The sequence below is a fragment of the Micropterus dolomieu genome, linkage group LG18 (genome assembly GCF_021292245.1).
Source record: "Micropterus dolomieu isolate WLL.071019.BEF.003 ecotype Adirondacks linkage group LG18, ASM2129224v1, whole genome shotgun sequence".
Classification (NCBI taxonomy): Eukaryota; Metazoa; Chordata; class Actinopteri; order Centrarchiformes; family Centrarchidae; genus Micropterus; species Micropterus dolomieu.
The window spans coordinates 18,559,444-18,585,586 of record NC_060167.1 but is presented as its reverse complement, the minus strand read 5'-3'; the positions used below and the strand labels follow the sequence as shown (position 1 = coordinate 18,585,586).

The 26,143-nt window shown below is 38.0% G+C and overlaps 3 protein-coding genes across 10 annotated transcripts; 2 read left to right on the top strand and 1 right to left on the bottom strand.

Moving 5' to 3' along the window:
* Positions 1 to 42: 42 nt before the first annotated feature.
* LOC123987445 (calglandulin-like) lies at positions 43 to 19,338 on the top strand. Of its 3 annotated transcripts, none has more exons than XM_046076375.1 (5): positions 43 to 76; positions 15,433 to 15,607; positions 18,051 to 18,195; positions 18,411 to 18,511; positions 19,098 to 19,338. In XM_046076375.1, the coding sequence occupies exons 1-5, from the start codon at positions 59 to 61 to the stop codon at positions 19,139 to 19,141; spliced, it is 483 nt and encodes a 160-aa protein (XP_045932331.1). In that variant the 5' UTR covers positions 43 to 58; the 3' UTR covers positions 19,142 to 19,338. The 3 variants fall into 3 exon arrangements, with proteins under 3 accessions (XP_045932331.1, XP_045932332.1, XP_045932330.1); XM_046076376.1 differs by having other exon boundaries at positions 45 to 72; XM_046076374.1 differs by lacking the exon at positions 43 to 76 and adding an exon at positions 12,193 to 12,309.
* On the bottom strand, positions 1,131 to 12,310 carry gnb1b (guanine nucleotide binding protein (G protein), beta polypeptide 1b). 6 transcript variants are annotated; one of them, XR_006829132.1, is made up of 12 exons: positions 11,877 to 12,034; positions 7,097 to 7,205; positions 6,957 to 6,995; positions 6,769 to 6,875; positions 6,418 to 6,481; positions 5,224 to 5,386; positions 4,677 to 4,743; positions 4,396 to 4,597; positions 4,072 to 4,288; positions 3,817 to 3,932; positions 3,498 to 3,638; positions 1,131 to 2,852 (listed from the first exon to the last, which is right to left on the bottom strand). XR_006829132.1 is itself a non-coding variant. In XM_046076365.1 (11 exons), exons 2-10 carry the CDS (start codon positions 7,151 to 7,153, stop codon positions 3,826 to 3,828), a joined length of 1,023 nt encoding a protein of 340 aa, XP_045932321.1. In that variant the 5' UTR covers positions 7,154 to 7,205; positions 12,159 to 12,310; the 3' UTR covers positions 1,131 to 2,852; positions 3,817 to 3,825. The 6 variants fall into 6 exon arrangements, 5 of the variants coding, with proteins under 5 accessions (XP_045932321.1, XP_045932323.1, XP_045932325.1 ...); XM_046076365.1 differs by lacking the exons at positions 3,498 to 3,638; positions 11,877 to 12,034 and adding an exon at positions 12,159 to 12,310; XM_046076367.1 differs by lacking the exons at positions 3,498 to 3,638; positions 11,877 to 12,034 and adding an exon at positions 12,046 to 12,169.
* Positions 19,339 to 19,905: 567 nt separating the features above from the next.
* Positions 19,906 to 25,799, top strand: si:ch211-161c3.5 (uncharacterized protein C3orf18 homolog). Its single transcript, XM_046028585.1, has 5 exons — positions 19,906 to 19,992; positions 20,884 to 21,315; positions 21,538 to 21,563; positions 22,116 to 22,245; positions 25,182 to 25,799. The coding sequence occupies exons 2-5, from the start codon at positions 21,055 to 21,057 to the stop codon at positions 25,260 to 25,262; spliced, it is 498 nt and encodes a 165-aa protein (XP_045884541.1). The 5' UTR covers positions 19,906 to 19,992; positions 20,884 to 21,054; the 3' UTR covers positions 25,263 to 25,799.
* The last annotated feature ends 344 nt before the right edge of the window (positions 25,800 to 26,143 follow it).

Below are 26,143 nucleotides of genomic sequence, written 5' to 3'. Positions count from 1 at the left end.
CATGGTAGGCCCAGTTTAATGCGTCCACTACAGCAGCTTCCGTATCCATGTGACAGAGATGGCAAGATGGCGGTTGGTATGGGATTTATAATCTTCAGCCCGTGATGCGAAATGTCAAAATATTTGATCAGAAAGATTTATCTTCAATTTAAAACGTTCTTCTTTCTCTTGTACCATTAGATGGGCTTTTAATAACGGATGACCGCTGAATCACTTCGTGTTTCAGTCACAAGCTGCGTCAGACACATGTAAATGTAAACATGTATTGGTTAAGTAGTTTTTTGGGGTTAGGGGATGAAAAGAAGACATTTGATGTATCAAGAGGCCAAGTGTTACATCTTCAAACCTTTACCCGTTTTTTTGGGGGGGGTTGCCACGGGATTTTTTCTGTGATGTGTAGAGGAGACTGGCATTTGTTTGTTTCTAGACGTTTATATTAAACAGGTTGATAAAGAGGATGTCATCAAATCAATTTAGTCTAAAAATCTGTAAACTTGTTCCAAAGCCATCCAACAATATTAAATGGTTGATCTACTTGTACACTTACTTAAAAATAGAAATCCAAAATCCTGTAAGTCTATGAAAGATAAAACGGGCAGTACAATACAGTTCAATTTAAATATTCCACCCACGAGCATGAGTTTTGATTTACCAAAATTTACAGCTTTGTGTACACTAAAACTACAGTACTTTTAGTGCTGGTTTATCTAACAGTGACAGATACCTTGTAAAAGTATACTCTAGTAATAATAAAAGAGCTGCTGCGTGGCAAATGTAGAGAGCAAGCCAGCAACTTGTAATTCATTAACCCACAAAGTGGTGTAGCTTTCATTTGAACTAGGACTGAAATGAGCTGACCATAAGTATTTTATGGTCTTAAACTATGTTCCATCCCAGAATCCTGACTAAACAAAGCTTAACTTTATAGGTACCATCAGCTTGTTGGTTTTTACCTTAAAATGTGGCCTTCTGTTGCTTGCCTCACTTTAACAATAGTGAAAAGCTATCTCCACACAAATATTAATTCCAAAGCAGAGACAGTCACATTCACTTTCTGAATGACACATTAACACCCTTAGAAAAACAAAACATCTCAATGCAGCTTTTGGATTCAACTCAACAAAAAGAGATCTCAAACAGCTTTTTATTACATTTTTCAATCAATAACAGTACAATTTAGTACAGTATCTATCTTGCATCCAGCTCACCGTGTAACACCAACAGACTGAAATGAAAAAGTGAAAAGGTACATAAGGGTGCAGAGCTCTATAATATTAATGGAAAGAGAAAGGGGAATCCATCTCAGTTGAATTGCATTTTCACTTGTGGCCACACACGAATACATCACATTTATTGTACATCATTGCAGAAAAAAAAAGAAAAGTGAAAATATGTCACAACTTTAACAAAAGTGCTTCTGTATACAGTGAAATGTTATCATTCAGATGCTCCGATTTTCAATTTAAGACCAAGAAAAAAAAAAAAAAAAGAAAAAGAAATGTACAAAAGTTTTAGTATGGACAGTATGTGAGGACGTTTTTGTTCCATTGAGTGCTGAGATTTTGAAGGAGAGAAAAACTCGCCAAGGATAGAATTGTCACAATGATTGTTATAATTATTACAAAACTTGGCATCAATAGAACTGGTAAGCATAATTTACACCAACTATGCAGTCAATATTAAGTTGTTCTCCATTCTTGCTCACTCTGGTGCATAGCGTTACCAGTATTGGTACATGATGTATGTGGAGTTAGAGCCCAAACAATTGGCTTCTATTAAGATCAATCAATAGGGTTTACTCTCCTTTTCAGAAATAAAAACAAAATCTAGGAATTTGCACCATTGAAAGCAAGTCTACAGCATGCACATCTAAATTAACTCATGGCAGACAAAATTAATGTCTTAACTTAAAATATCAGACCATTATTTTCAGACATTGATTTGTACATTTCATTCACAGAGTTGCAACTGCAGTCCCAAGCAAAGGAAGTGTCTATTTAGTCAGGTGAGGTGTTTCACTCAAAGTGGATGCTAAACACAATCCCCCATCCATATAATAAAATCCAGCCATGCCCCAATTATCTCAGCACCTACCTTGCTACCCCACCCCTTCCCACCCAAAGTCAAAAGGCATGTACAAGAATTAAGGGGGTTAACTGTATAAGTTACTCGTAATAACTCCTTTTGTACTGGAATGAGCATTCATAACTTATAGCATGTGCTTGGTTAGTTAACATAGTATTAGTTGAGAGGCAAAGCTTCTTCATGTGCAAAAGGCTGTGATGAAACAAAAACAGCTAGTATATAAATACATCATGGACATTTTGAAAGCTGCTCGTGTAATATGATCCAAGCTTTTACTTGCATTACTTGCTGCATGTTTTCTCTCATCTGTCTTATATGATTTAACTGGATTAGAAAGACAAGCTTCAATTCAAACATATCTAAAAACCACTAAAGAAATATGACAAAAGGAAAGCCATCAAGAACAAACCATCAGAATAGAATTCTTAAAAAAAAAAAAAAAAAAAAAAAAAGTTAAATAATTTGTACAATTACACTCCAACATTTGCTTTCAAGACGCACACATTTGCATGGGATGATAGTGTTTTCTCTTTCAAGGTAACATAAAAATGGTCCAAGAAGGAATGCACAAGTTTCTGATTTGATACCACAGGAGATCCTTTCTTAACTAGGTGATAAACAATTGTGCTCTTCTTTGTGTAGGAAAGGCATTGGTTTCCCTTCATTTTTTGTGGTGTCCAAGTCAGTTTAAACAGTGTTGAAGAAGATGCTGTGAACATTCTGAAGTTGTAATGGTCTTCCAGTCAACTTTGGAGTTAAAAGAACATCTGGGAAACAAAGACAAATTACATTTAGAATTTAACTAACCTGATCTACAATTTAGCTAATTTGAACCTATTGTCAAGTGTCATTTTAAGACCTAATTGGCAAAGATTTAACAAAAAGCTATCTAATCACAGAGACTGACATAAGAATGCAGCAAGCTGCTTATGTTCATTATATCTACAACCAGCTGTAGAGACAAGCTTACAGCTGTTTGGCCTTTTGGGGACCCCACCAAATCGAAGACATTAATTTATTCCAAGAATTCAGTGTAATTAAAAACAAAAAACATCAATATGTTTAGAACCATATATGTACTTTTTTTTTTTACATTTTTGGGGTGCCTGCCAAATAAGTGTCAATATGTTGAAGCCTTAGCCTAAAGCCAATTTTAAAAACACGGGGAATACATTTTTGCAGTGGAATATTTCTTTTTAAAGTTGGCAGCATATCACAACAGCAATTCCTTCTAAAGTACTGTTGTAAAGTTTGACATTAAAGTGGCTGAAGTGTCTATTAAAATGCACACAATTGGCCAGTGTAATAGATGCACCACCATCACCAGTTGGATTTATTTCTCCATACAGCACGTCTTGTAAGAAAAAAAAAAAAACAAGCTGTAACAAATGCTAGACGCAGTTGCAGTTTACCTAGAGCTTAGTGAAAAAGAATGTTTTTCTGATCATGCAGGAGACTGCAAGGATCCATTCAAGCCAACAGGTGTCATGTGCACCCCAGCAAAAGACCACGAAACAGAAAGACATTTCATTGAACGCACAACTCTCTTAAACCTGTGAAGGGACAAAAGAAGCACAAGAGCACACCGGCTTCTACTCCAGCCAAGCAAAAGATGAGGCTTCAAAAAAAATATGCCACGACAGGTTTAGGACTAGGAACAGCCTAAGGTACAAATTTAAGAAAATGTAAAAAAAAAAAAAAAAAAAAGACAAAGAAAAAAACCTTCAGAACCTTTAGGCTTCAATTCCAGATCTTCAGAAAACTGTCCCAGGATCCTGTTGCAACTGCCATGCCATCATCAGTAACTCCCAGGCAGCTAACACGGTTGTCATGTCCAGCCAACACACCTAGAAAAGTACAACAATTTAGTCTACCGGAATAAAAGACAGCAAAAAGTACACTTCATTGCTTTGTATGTCTAATCATTGAGTATTTACCAAGAGTATTTTTGTAGCATGTAGGTAATAAGGCTGCTATCTGACTTACCAGCACGGTCAGCCTTTAGTGTGTCCCACACATTACAGTTGAAGTCATCATATCCCGCCAGAAGAAGACGGCCACTCTTTGAGAATGCAACAGAGGTGATGCCACATATAATATTGTCATGAGAGTAGATCATTAATTCCTGATCAGCACGCAGATCAAACAGCCTGCAGGTGGCGTCATCGGAGCCCGTGGCAAAGGCATTGCCATTAGGGAAGAACTAAAAATGACAAGAGAAATCATTAATGCACAACAGAGGAAATCACAAAAAAAACTAAAGAAATTTAATACAAATAAAATGCTAAAGCACATTTTTCAATAACTTACACAGATGGCATTGATGTCGGACTCATGGCCAGTAAATGTCTGTCTGCACATGCCCTCTCGGACGTCCCAGAGTTTAGCGGAGGCATCACAAGCACCAGAGACGAATAACCGTGCGTCAGGGGCCAATGACAGGCTCATGACATCACCTGTGTGTCCAGCAAATGTGGTTGTCTGCTGGCCAGTCTCAATGTCCCAAAGTGCACTATAAAATAAAATATACCATTAAGATACAGTTTGCATTGATAGTATAGCAACCCATTGTAGTCGATCCTTTTACTTACCAAGTGGTATCCCCAGAGCTTGTAACAATCTGGTTGTCATCAAGAAAACGACAACAGGACAGGTATCCTGATATTCAAAGAGTCAATTGAGGAGTTATTAGTATGAACGTCCATGTCAGATATATAACTAGCAGTAGACAAATAACTATATATTCAATTCCCATATTTGCAGAAATATGCACAATCAGAATCAAATAGAGTAAATAAGTCAACTCTTAGATTTCAGAACCCTGTAGTTTTGGGAATTACATAGACTTATGTCAACTGATTTTTAAAGTACCATCTTAGTCAGACAGCTCTGCTGCCCGAGTAGTTCTGTGTTTAAGTACATTTTTCTGTGTGGCTTTATGCATTCGTTTTCCACGTCTAGGCTCCCAATCGAACCGTCCATCGGAAAGCAAGCCTGATGTTAGACAGAAGTAAGCTAGCTTACAATATTAACTGTCCTGTCAAATACAGTAATGTTGCCAATTTTGTAACTGCCCACTGTTATTAATGCCCGTTTCATTGTAATTCTTATGATATGACATGAAAATGATAGTGGTACCTGTATGTCCAGCGAGCTCGCGGCTCACACGTACATTCCCCTCGCGTGTTTTCAGGTTGTAAATGGAGCAGATGTTGTCTAAGCCGCCACAGGCCACATAATTTCCTGAAGGTGCATATGCACAAGTCATGACCCAGGAGGATCGAAGTGGAATGGCGTGAACCTACAACAAAAGTTAGAAGACGCATACAAAAAAATATGTAATATGTATAAATTAAGCCTATTTTTGTCAAAGAAAATTAGAATTTATAGTAGCTAGTTTAATAACTAAACAAAAGAGTGTGTCAAGAATTAAATTTTCATTTTGTAGCAACCTTTTGAAAAAGGCCCTATTTTAGCACTATGGAAATTCTTTAATACCAGGATGCCATTACATGCAACAATATCCATAGATTATTTGAACACCCACTGCTCTTGTGACTTCCAGGCCAGGTCACCAAGTGAAGTGCCCGTGACCCAAAGTAACAGCAGCAAGTGAAATGAGAACAGAGCACAAACTGTACTGTTTAGACATTAGACAGCATCCTGTAAAATCAGTGGCACTCACAGACAGCTTGATGTTGTAGCTTAATTTCAACTGCAATCTTCTCAGCAGCTCTACAGATACATTGGAAGAATGACCCTTTAATCTTATAATTCCCTGTTGGATTTATTGCCTGCTGTATCAAGCTTAATGTAAAATGTTCTGTGTCACCACAAAAGCTTCAACTTGACCCTCCCCTACAGACAAAATAGAGAATTACGCGCTGTCAAATTGCCTATTAGGCATGCAAAATATACACTTTTTCCACCAATCACACTAACTGCACATCTGCCCCAAAGGAAAGGCCACAAATGCCCCTCTCTCAGCTGATGCGCAACTCTTTTGAATTTATTCCAATAGAATGCATGCTGATTTAGTTTCCCTCCTTCTAATTCTAGTATAACTACGCGAATAGGTGCATGCTGCAAAATATAATATAGCACCAGAAACCAGGCCCATATCATTCATCTATCTGCTTTGTCTGAAAGTGCCTCAAGTTTTAGAAATGCAGCAGCTATTATGACTTTATTTGCAGCAAGATGGCACCACTGACATGCCTTAATCTGCAAGTTTAAACTGCTGCTGTGCCGTTACTTTGCTTTCCAATTAGATGACAGATCTGCATTGATTCAATCCTTACTTCATTAATACATGTCAAAAACACTGCTTACCTTATTTGTGGTATAGCTGTCCCAAATAATGAGTTTGCCATCTTGAGAGGCACTGACCAAGAGCCTACACAAATGAGAACAGCAATATAAACACACCACCAATTAGAGATGTCACACAAAATCTCCCCCCCCCCCATATAGAAAAATAAGCCAAAAACAGAGAGAAAAGAACTGCAGGAAAAAGATACATGCCAAACTGCTAAAAGACAGTGTAATAATAAAATATCACCCGCATCAGTAACAACTCTTATGTTTAACCTTTGCACTGTACTCAACATTTTACATAAAGCAACTTAAACCAAATCTCCCTGTACACGGAAGTCAAAAATTCTGGCTTCTGGTTATGTTTACCTGGAATCTGTTCCCCAATGCATGGCATAGATTTTAGCCAAATGACCCCGTAGCGTTCGTCTTGTACGCATCTGGATTCGGCCCACGGGGTCAATGTTAGCTGTAATCTACAAAATATTAAGTACTCTGGTTAATTTCAGACCAAATTCTTTTCAACCCAAGAGAAACATCATAATGTTATATGTTACCTGTGAAAGTGTGGCATCTGCGCATGCTTTCCTGGCATCCTGAAAAGAAGAAAAACTCAAATATTTAACACTGGACTTTTCCATCTCATAGCAATCTTTCTTGTACAGGGTAATTGGTGGTATGGTATAAAATGACTCACTCTGATCTGATTTTTGAGCTGCTCTGCCTCTTGGCGTAACTGGTCCAGTTCACTCATTTTATTCTGCTTTTTCAATTACCTTACTCCAGCTACCGGGGCACTTGTTGATCTAAAAAAGAATAAAAGAAGCACTTTAATCATTCACACAAATGTTCATTTTAAATTCAAGGTCATACAGTACAATCTCACTTCCCCACTGCAATGTCGCTAACATAATCCTGACACAATTTAGATTGCCAGTCAAATCCTGTTAAGGCATGACTTTCCAATGATCTGAGAAGCAGTCATTATCCTGTTGACCTCAATCCCTAGGATACTCAGAATTTTAGCCAAGTGATCAATAAGCCACTTATATTAATACAGGGCCTTGAGGCACTCTCAAATTTCATCTAATAAAATACATTTTAAAAACTCATGTCATGATCAAAACAGCACACTAAATATAATAACCATATCTTGAACTACATCAAGTCTCATTTATTAAAGCAAATAAATTGCATTATTTCAAGTCATTTCAAGAGTTATGACCTGTCCTGTACCAGACGCAACTTAATTTACACGGACTGTGATATCAAATAAAAGTGTTAAGACGATGACTGGACCAAACAACACTCTATGGAAACCATATTTTTAGATTACTTTAACCAAATCAAAATGTAAAATCTTTTGTAAAAATAAGAAAATTGATCCAGTATTCTATTTGTCGATTTCTGTAGCAGACTTTTAAGACATATCCAACTGTTTGATGACGTGCTGTCCAAGTTAAAAGCAGTTTTTGAAAAGGTAGCACAATGCAACACCACGAAGGTAACATGACCGCAAGCAAATGTTGTCAACAGCTTAATATATATATATATATATATATAGTGTCTTATTTTGAAATTAGGCTAGTAGTTGGTTTATTAGGTGAGAAATAGTTACCGATTGCTCACCAACAAAAGTTATTCTGGCAAATGGACACCCTTCTCAGATCCGTCTAATTAAATTATTCAAGTGTGTCTAACAGAGGTACATTAGGAAACAAATCCATAATAATCTTAATGTGCGTATGTTTAAAATGGTGTACAGAATTGTTTTGTGGCACTCACACACAATTTCTGACTACACCCAGAAAACTAGCTAACAAACAAAAACTGAGTATGCACACAATTTTGACCAAATGCAACATCAATTAGGATTTTCAACAGATTAAGCATTACAGTACCGTAAAACCACTGTTCAGTTAAGTTTTTAAAAATTACATCCAAAAGGCAACTTTCTAGAGATATTTTACATAAGATAACAACCCAGAAACCCCTTTCTTTAAATACATAGTAACTCTCATCACATATGAAACCATAGTCTGTGCATGCTGCTTTTATGAAGGACATATTGCCCACTTGTCTCTTGGAAAAAACAAATAACAGATATTTGCATAACACATGTAACCGCTCAAAGTGCAACATTACAATGTTTAAGAAAAAAATATATTAGCACACGTGACAAACTCTGACAAATTACTAAACTCTGATTTAGATTTTACACAGATTGCAAATAGCAGTGCACCATTTAGTTTGACCAACCTTTCCTTCCCTCTTAGCTTCCCTGGTGTATATCAGTCAGTAGGCCTACGTCCCTGAGGTTTCAGGACAAGACTGAAAATCTTCTCTACCTGACTATGTTATCCTTTGTGTCCTCTGATTGGTTGACCTTTTTAAACACAGGTTATCCTCTTACACTCAATCTATAAATAAACGTATCATGGAATGTAATTATGCAGTATCCTCAAGTGATGGCAGAATATCATTCTCACCTTGAAATCTCTCTGAAATAATATTCCCAACTTCTTACATTGATACAATATTTAGCTCTGAGAAAATTACATTCAAGTTTATTCAGTTGTGCTGAATTGTATTTTCAGATAACAAAGTTTACCAATGCCCACAGTAGTAGTGAATGATTGATACTGTATATTTAATGTATTAACATTACAAAATTGTTCATTTGGTTTTAAGCACGTACGTTTGTGTGTGTGTTTAAATAAAAAATTTCTTAGCAAAATCATCCTACCTAAATCTAACTCTGAGGTCATTATTTAGCTTTCAGTTCTGATGATGAAATTACAGGCTATTGTGTTAAACCTGACAGGTTTATGTCACTACTAAATGGTGAACTTGAATAGCTCTTCAGTGATGTATTAAATTCATAAACACTTTAACCAAACAATTACAAGATGTAATTAATTTTCATACTTCACTGTTTTTATACCAAACCCTAAAACTACAACTGTAAATCCAAAAGTAAGAAAGCCTGGAGTCAATTTATACATCTGACTTTTAAATACTCCACCTTCAGAAAGTATTAATAATCATTTCCCATTGATCTCTGTAGATGCTTGCAGTTAAGGAGTTCCTCTCCCTCATCACTTCTCCTTTCCAAGCGCCTGATCACAGTCAGCTGACTGCATGATAAACAATGAGCAGTGGCAAACAGCCTGGAGTTGTAGCTCACTAGCTGTTCTCAGGTCCCTTAAGGCCAGTCTGTGCTTGCTATTTTCTAAAAGGTGTCTCCTACATTTCCAGTTAAAATATTAAATGTATCGCTCTCTGCAGTAGTATACATCTGTTCTCAAAGGACAAGTCAGCTTATCTGTACTGTTAAACGATGATAATGCAATGTTTCACAGGTCTAAAGCTGGATCATGGAAAAGGCCATAACCAGCAATATCACTGAGCAACTACATAATCCTAAAAGCTAAAACCTTCAGTCAATGGGTCTCTAATCCTATCCATGTCCACTAACATAAACAGCTGGCAAAGCCAGCCCAGGCATTAGAAATATGTTTTCCCAATCATAAAAAGGATGAGTTTAATCTTAATTCTTTTACACAAAACATGCTTAAAGTAAGTGCCTGGATTTTCATGCTACCAGGGTAATCACAAGCCTATTATTACAGTCCCTCTCTTCCAGCTGTCCTGCGTGATCAGATACTGTACAATTACTACACTAATAAACTAGGATGTACAATGCAACAGACCTGTATATTTTCTAACTGATGTCTGTGCATAGGTTTAACCAAGACTGAATGTGGTGAACTGATAGTTGACTTAGTCACTGTGTGCAGTACTGTGATTTGCCTACAACAGTAGAATAGTTTGCATTGTATTTGAATGGCTACTGGAAAGCCGTTTTACTCCGTTTGTTACACTAATTTGTTCAGAAGGTAGGGCTACAGAGTCGTTGCACATATTTTAGGGGAAGATCTGTTGCAACTGAGCACCATAATGTGGCAAAATACTGAGGATTAGACTATTAGTATCTGATTGAGCCTAATCGAATTTCTATATTTACTGAACCCTGCACAATGTAACGATAATATAACTTGCACTGATGGAAATCTAAGAAGATGCAGCTAAACGCCATCTTGCAGACTGCTGTCCGCTAGTTAGCTTGCTAGCAGGCTTGGCAGTGTAGGCCTAGAGGCATGGCAGAGCTAGTATTCAAGAATGTAACTCTGGATTAGTAACTATTTCACTAGTGATTTAACAGTTTCCGATCCGATGAATTTTATGACAGATAAACCAACTAGCTAGTAGCATCTAAAGCACACACAAAAAACGTAGCCACAGCCACTTAAGGGTAGACTCAGCAGCTCTTCCGCAATTGCACGGAGTGCTATGTAGTTAGCCACAAGCCAACCTAGTGGATACAACTAGAAACTCGATGGTTGATTGGCCTGCAGAAATCCACTTACTTACATACTAACAAGCTCGTTAAACCCGACAGTACACAGTTTATTCGATTACGGCGTATCAGTATATTATACTCTAATCCTGAGGTGGACGCGAGTCTGTATATAACTGCAAGGTCGGCGGCTATGGCCTGTTTGACTTAAGTAAGCACAAAATACACTAACAGACGCGATGTTTTTTTATAAAGTACATGACTATCTATCGTCCATGGCTGCATTACTGCCAATTAGCTAACTGGTGATAAATAACTAACATTACTAACCCAAGTTAAGGCGTTGCACCGGCGGGGCCGTTTCGTTGCAGGAAGGCAGCAATGTGCTAACTTATTAGTTTGGCTTGTGAAAAAAAGGGTGTTAACGCGGATATAATAACTCACGTTAATAAAGTGCGACTGCATATATATATGTATAGACACATACAGCGTTGAATGTTTAAGTTAATTAGTGATGCGGTCTGCTCTGCGGTCGCCAAATACCTAACATTTGCTGTTAATTTGTTTACGGGACGTTTATTGTTCCTGCCCAACCCAGTGTGTCATCATCAACTGACAGCAACATCTTTAAATGCAACATTTAGAGTGCAATGCAACCTAGTACAATCACAATGTGCTAACATTATCATCACAGTTGTCTTCAATTTATTTTGGCTATTATTTTCCCAGTACTTTGAGTTCAGTATTATAGGCCAAGAAGCACCTTCGCTCGGCCATCACTGACATCAAGCCTCACTGGCCAACATTAACAGCCAGGGGCTTTCGCTATAGAGTGCATAATACATTTACATGGATATGCGTTTTGTAGCAATCCGCCGCCGTAATTATAGATCGCCAGGATCCACCGCGACAGACACGCCTGTACCATCCTAACTTGTATTTGCTTAGAAGAAAATAGCCAACTTATCGTTAGCTAACTGAACGGCTAGCTTTCGCTAACGTTACCCCACCCCCGGACAGTTCAATTCCGCCACAATTCATTAGCTAATGGCACAAACAGTTAACGTTCCTGTGGGAGATGAGAAAGCACCATCACTATCGCTTTATGTCACCTTACCTGATTCAATTTGTGTTTGTTTTTGCGTTTTGGCATTGACTGGAAAACAAGACGGCGTATACCTCTGATCCACGCATCAACGAACACCACGACGCTAGCTTACTAACTAGCCAGCCAGCTAACGTTAGTTTTCCGAGGAGCAGCCCTTCCCCAACGCAGGCTAACGTACCGCTATGGAGCTAGACAACCTCAGTCAGCCAACCGGGGAGGGGAGGGGGAAATCACACCCACTAGCCTTGTACTGAAGGCAAACAAAAAAGCTAATCTTTAAAGTCACTATACCTCATTCAACAAGACAGCCTACTGTCTCCCCTTTGCCAAGCTTAACATCTGCCCTTTCCGTAGTAACACTCTCGTCCGGCCATCGAACGACGAGATGGGCGCGGTAACCCTGCAGTCAGCGCTGGGAAACCCCACGCTGCAGCAGCGACGGGTAGAGAACCTTCGATTGGTGTTTTATCTAACTACAGTTGGAGATGCGTGATCAGTCGCTTTCAGCAATGTTATACACTTATTTATTTTGTCTTGCGTTCAACAAGAGTTGACTGAAAGCCAAGAGAACACGGTGCCCCCCTGTAATCAAGCCTAACTGAACTCGGGCCCCAACTTGGCTCCTAAAGTAGGAAGTGGCATTAATGATTTCAGCAGGGCTGTCTATAGTTAGCTAATAATAGCAGTGTCACCAAGTCAACCTTGCCTTAGATAATTAGTGTGTAGTGCGGTTTAGTTTATCGTTTTCAGTTGACTTGCAGTATAGCCAGTCCCTTGAACTATTTCAAAAGAACCCCTTGTTGTATTTAACTACTTACTGAGGCAATTTTAGGAAGCTGTCACAGTTAAACAAACATAAATTTCCCTGAAACATCACAAAATAAACTACCTATGTGCAACACATTAACTTTAATTTGTTAAATAGACATGATGTCCTTTAAATTGGCATTTGCTGTCACACACAAACAAATAGAAGTTAGTTAAGCTAAGTGGGCATTGAGAACATCTTTTACGAGAGATAGCTGGATAACTAACTTGCATACAAAATTAAAATAAGACAATTCAGCCACATAAATCAGCAATCACACACAGTCAAGCTAATGAAACAATCACAAGTAGTCCTATCATTTAAAAAATATCACTAAGTAGAATTCCTTTAGAGCAATGAGCATCTCACAACTTAAAATTTGTTTGCATTTTAATCCAGTACTAAAGTGCATTGTACCAGAAAAAAAACCCTACAATATACCAAACACTTTCTATAAAAAGCATCTGTGGTTGGAACTCATAAAATAATTGCTTTCAGTTGAATGATGTGAATTGATAAATGTGCTTTTAACTATAAATTTGTGTTGAGTAAATTAAGTGAACAAGTTAAGTAAGGGTCAGGAGCAAGGTCACACCTCTAACCACCTGTCAAGCCTAACTTTATACCTGGTTAACCAATCCTCTGTTTGCCTTGTTTGTTTTCTCAATCCACCCACTTTTCCACTCCATCACACATTCACTCCACACCCGTTCATCCTCTCATCCCTCCTTGCATTTCCTCTATCAACTATCTTTCTTTCAGTCCTGTGCATACCTCCCCCTTCTCTCTGTTCTTTACATACTGTCGGGGGCTTGAAGTAGGTTCAGGTTTATCTTACATCACTAAAACTTTAATCAAATGTTGTTATGGTGCGGTTCTTACTAGTGTAGATATAAAACTATGATTGAAAATTCATTCCTGACCATCGAAACAGTAGTTGGCAAAACAATCTCAACATAAGGTTTATTTAGTAGCAAGATATAAAACCGTAGTTGCAATATATAGCAGTTTTAAAATTGCCTATGTCAAAAGGCCATTTTGGATGCCTTTTTAAGATTTGTCAAAATGATTGTTGACCACTCTTTTTTAAAAAGTTTATCCATAATTTTCATTACATGCATAACAAAGAATACTTGGGATATCTTTATAATAATCTGGTACCAGATGTCTGAATCAACCCGCACATGAAGTGAAACTAAATGGCAATTATTATTTATCAGGATCATCTTTATTATGGCTTGTCAGCAGAATTTTGATACTAGCATTTGCTCATGACATGCAAATAATTTAATTGCAAAAATGCAGATATTTGTGCTTTTCTTTGCCTGATCACATACAGTATTGCTTGTTACAACACTGTTAGGGCAATTGTAGGAGAAAATCTTTTGTTAAACCCTTTCATGTATCAATAAACAATCTATTACACCAAGTTGTGTAAGTCAGAAGGAGTCCAATGAATGTAAACTGTTTATTTCAGCCAGGTAAAATTTTCCCCCAGACAAAGCTTACATAAAGGTGCCCCTCCTTTAGTTTAGTTGGTTAGTTTTCCTCAAGTCCAGGATGTCTGAGGGATCATGATCACGTTATATGATCACACAGACAGACAGAATTAAGCCTAATGCTGTTGTTTGACAGCACAGATTACACCAAATACATAATAAACATCTGTCCTATGGCAATCTCTGGGAATGTGGGAAAAACTGTAGAAGATTTATACAAAGTTTACTAAAAGGTCTAAAAGGAACCATCTTGTTATGGCTAGTTCTGACTTGTACTATTTCATTAGTGGTTACGGTAAATGATGGGCTATTCGGCTTACAGTGCAATTGTTCATCTTGAGTGTAAAAAACAGAATATAGGACAGAACAACATACATTGCAGTTTTATTGATTAACTTGCTGACTATCGGCTAATGTAAAAATAAAGTCTCAGTACCTTGATTAAGTCAGTGTTACAGTTTTCATTTAGGTTTACTTGGTGTTGTATTTTCACTCAAACTCTATTAATACACAGAGGATCATTGGAGACATGTGGCATACAGATTCATAGCTCTTCCCCTCAACCAACAAATGTGACATTCTTAATGTTCCCATTGCAATGTTGGAAATAACTTCTTGTAGTTAAGTGCCTCCTTATATGGTTGTCTGCTTTCATGAGAGTCACTGGGGTCTGCACAAACACCTGCTAATGGCTAACAGAAAGCTAATTGCAGTTCCCATAAGTGGACCATGTGATGTTGAGGTCAGGAAATGCATCAGATAGTTTACATATTTTGTTATCTTGTCTTTTGCCCTGTCTGCCTTGGGATAATAACATCATATTTTAATCAATTACTATTTTACCAAACAAGTTATTTTCCTATATACTGTTTAGTGTTTCCCATTTGTTAGTTGAGATCAGTATCCGAATATTCCTCATGGGTGATTAGCAAGTCCATCCTTTAAGTGCCATAAAAGGTCTTGAAGCATGCTCTTCTAAGCTCTGGGGAAAGAGCGGTTGAAGTGTAGTAATAATGAGGCTAAGAGATCCTCTCATTCTACAGTAACTGTTGTCACAGTGCTTGTCCTCAGGCGTGTTTGGACTATCAAAGAAAATGGTGAGAACATTAAGAGACAGGAACTAACTTAACATACAAAATTGTTCATACTAACATAGGTAAAATTCAACGTGAAGTAATTGCAGAAGCTTTGCCATGCTGATCTTTACTCTTAACTACTAATATCAAATACTGCAACTTACTAAGCAACCTTCTTCCAGGCCAGCAAGTTAACACAAGAGCAGATCACAGAGTACAAAGGAGTTTTTGAGATGTTCGATGAAGAGGGAAATGGAGATGTGAAGACACAGGAGCTGGAGAGACTGATGAGTTTAATGGGAATCAATCCGACAAAGAGAGAGCTCAGCCAGATGGCCAAAGATGTGGACAAAGATGGTAAATATAAGCCTGCAATGACTGTAAACCCTGTACTATGGAAATGTATCATTCTGTAAAATACATTTAACTAAAATGGATACAACAATGGATATTCTTAGATCGTCTTTTTGACATATGTGGGCCACTGACTGAGATTAAGATAATATAGATTAAATAGTTGAGGTCTTGCACACACCTGTGAAAGCATATCACTTGAACTTCAACTTTATTATATATGTAAATAAAATACTACAACAGCCCTACCATAAATTATCTCTTTTTGATGCACATAATTATCAAAAAGCAGTTGATTCAACTGTATTTTTGGGGCCAGAGTGGTGGCAGTGTTTTTGACTGTTAATGGTGTTAGGGAATGGGACAGAACGGACCCAAACGCAACACTCAGTTGAAAGGTGGTTTATTTAGAGGTAACAGAGGGGCTGGGGAAGAGGAGATGGAGGTGAGGCGGACGCCGGGGGATGTGGGCACAGAGGACTGAGGAGCTGGCGAGATGGAGGAAGTGAGGCGAGGGAGCTATGGGAGGCAGGGGACCGGGGAAGGAAGTGGTGTGGTGAGGAGCGGGGGGCGCCGTGGAGGATGCCCGAGAGGAGAGGACCGGTGGGCGAGCCCAGCTGACTGAACGGAGGGCGAAGGTGAGTGAACCTGGGAAGGAAAGCAGAAGGACAGGGTTAGACGCAGGACAAAAAACAAGGACTGGAAAACAGAGATCACTGCAGGAGTTATCAGGAGCTTGTGGCACCAAGTTGGGAGCAACGACAATCAAGCGGAGATGGTGTGGAGAACCGGGGTTGATATACAGGCAGAGGAGGTGGCTGACGAGATGCAGGTGCGGGTCGTTGGCTGGGCCCAGGAGCAGAGAGAGCACGCAGGGGAGGAGACAGGGAGGCAGGCAGATTACAGGAAAACAAAACAGCGCGAAAATGAAATGAGAAAAAACCGGGACACTCGACATCAGCCGGGCTGCCCCCACAACAAATGGTCCCATAAGTGGACCATGTGATGTTGAGGTCAGGAAACGCATCAGATAGTTTACATATTTTGTTATCTTGTCTTTTGCCCTGTCTGCTTTGGGATAATAACTTCATATTTTAATCAATTACAATTTTACGAAACAAGTTATTTTCCTATATAACTACACTGTTTAGTGTTTCCCATTTGTTAGTTGAGATCAGTATCAGAATATTCCTCATGGGTGATTAGCCATCCTTTATGTGCCGTAAAAGGTCTTGAAGCACGGATTGTAAAATGGTTCTATTTACATACATGAACAATGCCTTTAAATGCTTTTAAGCAATGTCTTGCATGTATTCTGAGCTGCACCGGGAGGTGAGGATGGAAGTAGAAGCTTTATCTGTCTAAGGTTTGTCTCAAACCAAGTAAGTAATTAAAGTGCTAAATAAGGTTCTGTAATGATGTTTTACGATAAATTAATCTTGAGACATATTTAGAATTAGCTTTTGCAGCCAATCAAGTCTGGATTTTAACTGCAAATAGACAGATTTAGGATTTATAAAGTGAACCCATGTGCAAGAGAGTAACATCTTCCAAAGTGCATTAGAAAGAAGCATGGCATTATCTAATGCAGCAGTTTTCTGTTTTTACTGCTGGTTACCACATTAATCACTAGGGGTCAGTGTTTTACTACTTAAGAAAGAAAACTTAAGAAACAAACTGCAACTAAGCAATCTGAAGTTACATCTCCAGCCACTGTCATGTGACTCATTATGTGCCCTGCAAAGCACTGACATATGGCTCCACAAGGAGCTATATTTGTCATTTCATCTGTTATGCTGAAAATTTAATTTGTCATTTCCTTTCCTGTTTCCTATTTCCTATTTCCCCTACTCTTACTCTTCTCTATTTATACCTCCCTTTTATCTCTGAACTTGAATGCTGCCATTTTAATTCATTAGATTTTTGTTATTTTGATGTCTAAGATTTATGGCAGAGATTGCATTTTTTTCGCCTTTCCAATAAACTGTGATTAATGCTGATTCAGTTCTGGATGTAAAACATTGCTAGATTTTAAAATCACAGCATCTCAGCTGTATGTGTTTATCCAAGAAGAATCTAGATAATTCGTAAAATGAAGCTGAAATGGTTTGGTTCTTAGAAAAAAAAATAAGAAAATGGAAGATGTTCTTTAATGCTAAAACAGCAAAAAACATTTTCTTCCTAAAAGCAATATTTTTTCTCTGGACATTTGTGGAAATAGACACCACTAGCATTTTTCAGAGATAATGTACGTTGGGTTGCAGGATTGTAGTAAAAGCTGGCATTGTACTTGATTTGACTTCACATAAACGCGTTGTGTTTCTCTTCTATATAAATATGTCTGTCTTTGTGTACTCTCTCTGTCCCCCTAATTAATAAACAAGTTACTGTGCTGCACACAGATAATGATGTTGTTTTTGACAGATGATTTTTTGTGACATTTCAGGTAAAGGTGTATTTAATTGTGACAGCTTCCTGGGTCTGATGGCACTGTACCACGAAAGAACCAAGAACCAGGATGCTGAACTCAGAGCTGCTTTTAAAGTATTTGACAAAGATGCCAAGGGATATATTGACTGGAACACACTCAAGTAAGAAAAATATAAGTGACAGAAAAGATGAGCTTTTCCTCTACACTCTAATTTGATCGGTTTCATACTGGATTGCACATCAGCTATGAAAGTGACATGTAATTATTTATTTGGATTAAATTTAATTCCAGATGAAAGCAGTCATATAAATAAAACCTCTTGTTTGCCATCATGCTCTTTCAGTGTTTCCTTTATGTTTAAAAAATAATTTTCAGATACGTACTGATGAATGCGGGGGAACCACTTAATGAGATTGAGGCAGAGCAGATGATGAAGGAGGCTGATAAAGATGGTGATGGAACCATTGATTATGAAGGTATGTATATTCATATTCTAAACTACAGTCCATAGTCACACTACAACAAAATAAAATAAAAACATATATTTAATGTTAATGGAAGGTAGTTATCACACAGGTGTACATTTTGACAGTACTGTATTGCTGTTCTGTTTTATAGAAATGATGTCCTCTTGATCTTTATGGTCAGTTACTTGCAGTCATACTTTCAGTGAATCCATTATGTTGAAAAATGTATAAATACTGGATGTGTTGAAAGGAAATGTTATGAACACTACAACCTTAATTAAAATATATATTTAAATGTACTTGAATATATACATTTTTGTTGGCTAATATTTCAGGTTGAATCCAGAACTCTCTAACCTGCCAAGTATTGTAGTGTATTAGGTAATTAAATGACATCAATGACAATATTTTAGTTTTATATTATAAGGATTGCATTTGTTTACATGTTATATTTAATTCAAAATGTATAAATGCACTACTTTAAAAAAAAAAAAAAGAGTCCTCAGATTGAAATAAATGTTGTGTACAGTTTAATAAGTCAATTATATAAAAATCTTATTTTAGCTATTCATACTGCTAATCTTAATTATTTCAGAGTTTGTGGCCATGATGACTGGGAACTTGTTCAAGATGAGCTGAAGACCTTGTGGATAATCGTCAGTAGCTGTGGACATGTGTTGCATTTACACAAAGATATAAAACAGCAGTGTCTTTTTTGAAAGTTTTCATCATTATTACTAGTTTTATTAATGGAAAAATGTGCAATCACCTATCAGTGTGATTTTTGAATAGCTGTACTTCTGTGTGAAGGACATTAAAGTAAAAATTGTGCTTGAGTAATTTGTCAGTAAATTCTTTTCTTCTTTATTATTTTGTTTGTTTCTTACAGAGTAAATTCAGGCCATTGAGAGTTAGAGAAAAGATATCATAGGGTTAATTTCTCCAGACCTGCCACCCGGATGCAGTCATTCACATGGGTCTGACAGCATCTGGTGTGCAGAGCCATTAAATCCCATTCTCACCCCTGCAAAGCCAAATAGACAGCTGAGGGAACCAACCGCATCTATCATCTTGAAACCATTAGACCAATTGCAGGGTGAAGGGGGAGGGAGCTTGCCGCACTGATCTCTGTTTGCAGCATCCATAGAGCAGCCTCTGTTATGTGAAATACAAGAAAGGGCAAGACAGGGGGAGTAGATCCTAGGAGGCAATCTGAGAACCGGAAGGGGATCTCTTAGAGACAGCCAGGATAGGCTTGCTTTGATGTGTGGGGTCCGTCTTTAGAGAAAATGGCTGTTTTGTTAATGTAAACAGCCTAAGCAGTACCTGAATTGCTAAAGGGGGGAAGCAGAAGAGGAAGAGGAGGAGGAGGAGGAGGAGGAGGAGGAGGGGCAGCTGCTGGAGGAAATGTTGCCTCTTCCAATGAAATTTTCCCATCTCTATCTCACGCTGGCCTGTCGCAGCTCACCTCTGAAGTCATGTATGTTAAGGTAGGTATGCAGCTCTAATCTGAGAGGACACATGGAGTAGGACCTGATCACGTTGGCAGGATTAGTAGCTCAGCTGTTTGTGCAGGACAGCTGAGATACAGTGCATCTTGACTAAAAATAAACATGTGATGTATCAGTAACTCACAGTAATAAGACCAGAACATGATTCAAACAAAGAAGTAAAAAGTCTTTGAAGGAGGTTGCAGGCTCTGTCTTGTTGCAGTACAGGGGATTGTTAACTAGACCAACAGCAATGACAAACACACATGTTCCTCATTAACAGCACAAGCAGACAGGATGCACTAAGGGGAGAGGAATGGATCATGTGTCTATTTTCACCGCCTTCTTGTAACCATGCTTTAAAATGAAAATGTTTTTAAAACTCATATATATGTGTGTGTGTGTATATTCAGGATAAATTGCTCTTCATTCTCATTGGGATGTGTAGAGTTTGTGTGTGGGTGGGAGGTGCGTGTACAGAGTCTTGGATGCAGTGGATATTTATGGAAACTGTGTGTGTGTGTGGGTGTAAGTTGGATTTTGACATCTGAATGCACTGCAAACACGTTTCCTCACAGTGCACGTTACAGTTTGAGTGGTTACTATTCCTCTGTATTTTTTAAGTTTGTTATGCCACTTTCCTCCTGTGCCTTTGCTACCCACATCCTGCCCAAAACACCTACCACAACCCTGCTGGCACAATCAGCCAAGGGTGGTGTGTGCCAAAACTGAAATGTGTGATTTTTTTTTTCTACAAAGATTTAATTACATAAAAATCAAAATGGAAATGATATTTTAGCAATTGGGGTTGAAGGAACACTTCACCTTTAATCAAATGTCAGAAATTAGTAAAATGACCCTTGTTTCCCCTGTTTCTCCTTTTTCTTATAGTTTTAGGTTTTATTCTCCATATCACACGGTCAAAGCGTCAATGCCTCAGCAGACCTTGAACCCGAGGGAAGACACCTGTGTCAACCATGAGACACACTAGAGGCTGAGCGACACAACTACATTTACACACGTTGAAAATACTTCCTTCAGTTGAAACAGTTACACCTGACCATGGCTGTAACTGCAGCTAAGGCAGCTACAAGTTTTCTCTCCACAACCACCACGACCACCGCAATCCCCTTCCTCTCGACGGTTTCGAGCGCCAGAGACAATGTCACCTCCAGAACAACATTAATGACTGTTACTATAACGACAAACGAGACCAGCTTCAATGCCACCACGTTTCCAGAGGCGGTGATCGAAGGCTCGGGAATGGGAATGGTGCTCCTACCTTTTGGCATCATCACTGTCATTGGCTTAGCAGTGGCAATTGTAAGGAATCATTTAAATATCGTCTCTAAAATGGCATTTGATTCAGCAGAAATGCATTTTCTCTGAATGAACTACAATGTCTTGACCGGTTGCATTCTTTATATCATGTGTGTATATTTGTCTTGACACACCTCAGATGTAATATATACTTGCACTCAATAATTTAGTTTGGAGAAGTTAGTTATATCGATAACACTACTTGTATTTCTTCCCCCATCCTAGATGCTGTATATTCGGAAACGGAAACGGTAAGTTTATAGTTTATAAGTTCATATATATATATATATATATATCTATATATATATATATATATATATATATATATATATACACAAGATTTTATTTGCAGATCCCGCAACCAGGCAAGGCTGGATTACCAATATTTCTCTAATCTGATTATTTAATAAATACATTTGCTACAGAATTAGCACCACTAAAATATAGTATCAACCTAAAGCAAGTCCTACAGAATTAGGTTATTCTGTGGCTGTGTCAAAATCTAGTTTTAAAGGCTCATGTATATTACTTTAGTTTATATATTATATTGTCTCCATGTGGTCCATATTGCAACACAAACTAATACAATGCAAGCATCATTACAACACAGGGGTACTGGTTGCAATGGAGGAACCACAGGTTATATACAGATTGCACAGAGGGCAGTAGATGGAGGGTTAGTACGGGCCAGGAAATCTTTCACCATTTTTAACCTACTAGGGTTAATCCAGCATTGCAACAAGGCATACTTTCTCCTTACTTAAATGCTGACTGGTCTTCACCTCTAAACACTACTCATGCAGGTTGGAGAAGCTGAGGCACCAACTCATGCCCATGTACAACTTTGACCCGGCTGAAGAACAAGATGACCTGCTGGAACAGGAACTACTGGACCACGGCCGGGAAGGCAGCCTCACAGGTCCCAATGCCAAGGTGAGCTGGAAAGTGTTTGGTAGTGAGAGTTCTTGTTTTCTGTACCCTCACATGAACCACTTTATCTGTTTGGCAACTGTCAAACAGATAACAGATAATAGAATGAAAATGCTCCCATTCAGACCACAAATGGTAAATGTTTTCAATGACCACAGAAGCCACAATAAACATATTTCATTTTCCTCCATATTCTTATATACATTAATGGAAAGTTATGAGCAGTGGTTTAGACAGTGTTTCTCATTATCATTAACAAAACACAAACTTCTATCAAAATATGAAAGGATGTTGTTACATTTTCTAAATAATTTCTTGAACCAATTCTTGTGGCTTGGGCTAGCTGTAGATTTAATTAAGTCTATCTGTAGATTTTACACGTTATGATAAAATCTCTATTTTTGCCATATCACAGAACATGTGTGCTTTCCTTCAGGTTGCTGATTAGGTAATCCACACTGTCAGTTTATTTTATTCCATTAATAGCTCTAAATCTGTAATTGTCAAAACTCATCTTTATTTTCTTTTATTTCTTTTAAGTTTTGACAATGGCATATTGGTTAAAGGCAAACATGGTAAAGTATCGCCTGTGTGTCTTTTGGACCATCTCTCTAAACCTCTTTTTTTCCCCACATTCCTCATTCTTTCAGTATCTCATACAAAAACTAGTAGGTTAGATGTCGTTTAATAGATTTTTATGTATACATTTTATATGAACTAATCCATAATTAAGTAAATGCTTGCAGAGGACACAACACACTCACACAAAGTCTTTACCTTACATCCATATTATCTTTCATCCTTTCCTTTGTGCTCCCTCAACTTATACTTACTTTAACATGAAATATTCCAGGGGCCACATGAGCACACATATATGCAAAACACCACCTTTGGGGTTATTTCAAATAATGACATCCAACTTGATATATTACACACACCATCACACAATGAAGTCTTATAGTGGTAGAATAAAGTCTATAGTGATATGTTGAACAATACATAGTATGTTTTAGTGCAGCTTTATTAATGTTAAATGGTATTCGAGGGATTTTTGTAATTTCATGTAATTTCATAACATGAAGGTGAGCTTACGATCTCAAGCTCAAGGACCACTTACTAGCTTTTACCATCACTTTCAACTGCATCTTAGATGTGGCAACTGAGCTAATCCCAGGACATGACATAACTGTGGCAAACTCATTGATGAAATACATGAAATGCAGTTGAAAGCCTGCAAAATAGCTGGTAAGTGGACCATGTGGTGTGTTCCATTTACCTTGGAAGTCGGAGCTGGGAATGACGTCACACCCGAGTTGATGGCCTTGCAGTTAAACAGCAGATTTAAGTTGGAAAACCAAGACCGATGCCTCTGGCTATTGTTAGCAATACCAATGGCTAACAAGACATGTATTGGTATTTTGCTAATTTTACACACCGTAGCAACATGTCTACAAATATAAGTTGGACAGGACTGTATTTAATGAGACACAAATAAGAGAGAAGTGCGATAAACAGTATGACTACAGCTTTCACTACTGTTGATTCCAGGAGCAGCCATCTTGGATTTTGAGGTCAGGGTTGGTGCGGTTCTCCCGACTTTCAGAGTCGGAAATCCAACTTAACTTATCCAACTTCTGACTTGGAACTCAGAAATTCTGACTTCCCATGACTTCCAATGGAACTCACCATTAGTTAAGATTATTTTGTCCAATGCTTGTTTCTGATGCCCACTGCATTGAGAGGAATGCATTTTTAACATATATCTGAAGATTCTCAGTCATCCAGGTCATAGTTATCCAAGGAGGGTTAAAATCCCAGTCCCAGCTATTTATCTCTAATTATCAAGGTGATGGATAACATTTGGTTCGTTAGTGCTCCTGGCTGTTGTAATGACAGCTGGTATGGTAGTTAGAATCACCTGAGGCCAAGTCTGAATGATCGTCATTGGCATTGTCACACAATGTAAGCGTTTGTTCAATTTCCTGGTAAGTTATGTAAGGACAGCATTGTAGTTGGAAGTGCTGTTGCAGACCTCCTTCCCTGAGAGATGGTTTCTTTACTTTGGTGTAGATGGCTTCCTTCACTCCTCTTTCGAACCATCTGTCCTTCTTATCCAGAATATGAACACTGTCGAAGGAGTGTCCTTTATCCTTCAGATGTAGGTAAACTGCCTCAGTCTTGACCTGAGGAGTTTGCCTTTCCTTCTGTGTTGAACCATATGTTTGTGAAGTGCTTGTTTCCCCAATATACCGGTCTCTGCATTCTGCACTGCACTGGACAGCATGCACTAGATTGCTTTTCTTGTGTTTGGGTGTTCAGTCTTTCGGGTGGACCAGTGCCAGTCTTAGTGTGTTCTGTTTTAAAAACCACCCATGGTTCAAAGACAAGTGAAAGAAGCACCAAAGTAGAGAAACCATCTCTCGACAGGGGATAATGCAAACACTCAATCTGGCCTCTTGTGACAATGCCAACAACATCTAATGAACCAAATGGTATCCATCACCTTGATAAATAGCTCAGACTCCCTGCCAGTCAGTTAGAATTAAAGAAGCCTCTTGAACAAAGATGTCTAAACAGCTTCATGTATCTTCAATCAAGTCCAGTTGCCTTTGTGCACACATTTGAACCCTCCTTGGACATTCTGAATATACTTTATTTAGTTATTTTACGAAGTGAACTTACTACACACCCTAAACAGTTTGCATAGTCTATGATTTTATACATGTGGCCTCTGGTCCTAACACACTTTCTCTGGTTTCAGTAATCAATCCCATTCCTATTCCTAAAATATTAAGTTGATTTAGCTATTTTGATGGTCTTAAAATGAACAAAACAGAAGGTTACTGTGGGACAACTAACTGTTCTCATGGTTTAGCACAATTCAAGGTTGGAGTCACCATGTAATCTTAATGTCACTAACGATTTTATCTTCTCGGCAGACTTTAACAACCTCCCAGGGGACTACGCAGAGGCCCAGTCGTTTGGTCTTTACAGATGTAGCCAAAGCTCTTAACGCTTAACAGCTCTCTCCATTAGTTGATTTCAGTTTGCAGTGGCCACTGTCCCTTATCGAGTTAACAGACTGTCACTCAGGAAGGAAAACAAAGGGACACCTGGACTGTTTTGGGGAACAACTGGAGCTTTGATGAAATTTTCATCACTAGGACACAGTATGTGACATGGCAGTCATGAAAAAAACAAAAAAAACGTAGGGTGCATGTATGATAAGGGAGCATCACATATGATCTTGCACTGTTATCATGTGGTGCGCAAATGCAGTGTGGTGCACTTTCATTGCATCATGTTGTGTCATTGCTGTTAAAATGTTTGGTAGCTTGTCAGTGAAGTTCTTCTGAGCTTCAATATCTACTTCCATGTTTGATATGAGAGAAGTGTAAGTTTGTGTAATACTGATTTTGTGGTCTTACATGTCTGACAAGCTTGAACACTGGATGTGTTACCCTCCTTAAGTGAACTGTCCCTCCTTATTTTGTTTCTTCTCTATTGAACAATGAAGAATTGTTTCTGTCTGCATACATTAAAACTATTTAAACCAATTTGGAAAAAAATGGTTTTGTTGTACAAATTTATAACAAAAGAAGAGTTGTTAGGTGGGATATTTTATTGATAGCGATAAAATCAATAAGTGATAAAAGAAGCTGAATAACACAAATCACATGGTAAAGAATCATAACAACATATATATCACAGGTTTGTGAGTTGTATTAATGAAGTGGATGAGGACAAGTCAATAACATAACTACTAAATGGTGTTAAAGGTAAGGCATTAAAGATGATTTCTCAAGTTACATTCCAACTTTTCAATAGTTGAAAATGGATCAAGTACTGTATGTAACTATAACTATATCAGTTAGATCACAAAATACATCGTCCCCATATA

Excerpts from the sequence above, each read along its gene's own strand:
- si:ch211-161c3.5 (XM_046028585.1), top strand. The coding sequence starts at position 21,055 with ATGGCTGTAACTGCAGCTAAGGCAGCTACAAGTTTTCTCTCCACAACC. Across the intron at positions 21,564-22,115 it reads TATATTCGGAAACGGAAACG|GTTGGAGAAGCTGAGGCACC; the intron begins GTAAGTTTATAG and ends CTACTCATGCAG. Across the intron at positions 22,246-25,181 it reads TCACAGGTCCCAATGCCAAG|ACTTTAACAACCTCCCAGGG; the intron begins GTGAGCTGGAAA and ends TCTTCTCGGCAG.
- gnb1b (XM_046076365.1), bottom strand. The coding sequence starts at position 7,153 with ATGAGTGAACTGGACCAGTTACGCCAAGAGGCAGAGCAGCTCAAAAAT. Across the intron at positions 6,482-6,768 it reads CATTGGGGAACAGATTCCAG|GCTCTTGGTCAGTGCCTCTC; the intron begins GTAAACATAACC and ends TCATTTGTGTAG. Across the intron at positions 3,933-4,071 it reads ACTAAAGGCTGACCGTGCTG|GTGTGTTGGCTGGACATGAC; the intron begins GTAAGTCAGATA and ends GTACTTTTCTAG.
- LOC123987445 (XM_046076374.1), top strand. The coding sequence starts at position 12,253 with ATGGGCGCGGTAACCCTGCAGTCAGCGCTGGGAAACCCCACGCTGCAG. Across the intron at positions 12,310-15,432 it reads CCACGCTGCAGCAGCGACGG|GCCAGCAAGTTAACACAAGA; the intron begins GTAGAGAACCTT and ends ACCTTCTTCCAG. Across the intron at positions 18,196-18,410 it reads ATTGACTGGAACACACTCAA|ATACGTACTGATGAATGCGG; the intron begins GTAAGAAAAATA and ends AATAATTTTCAG.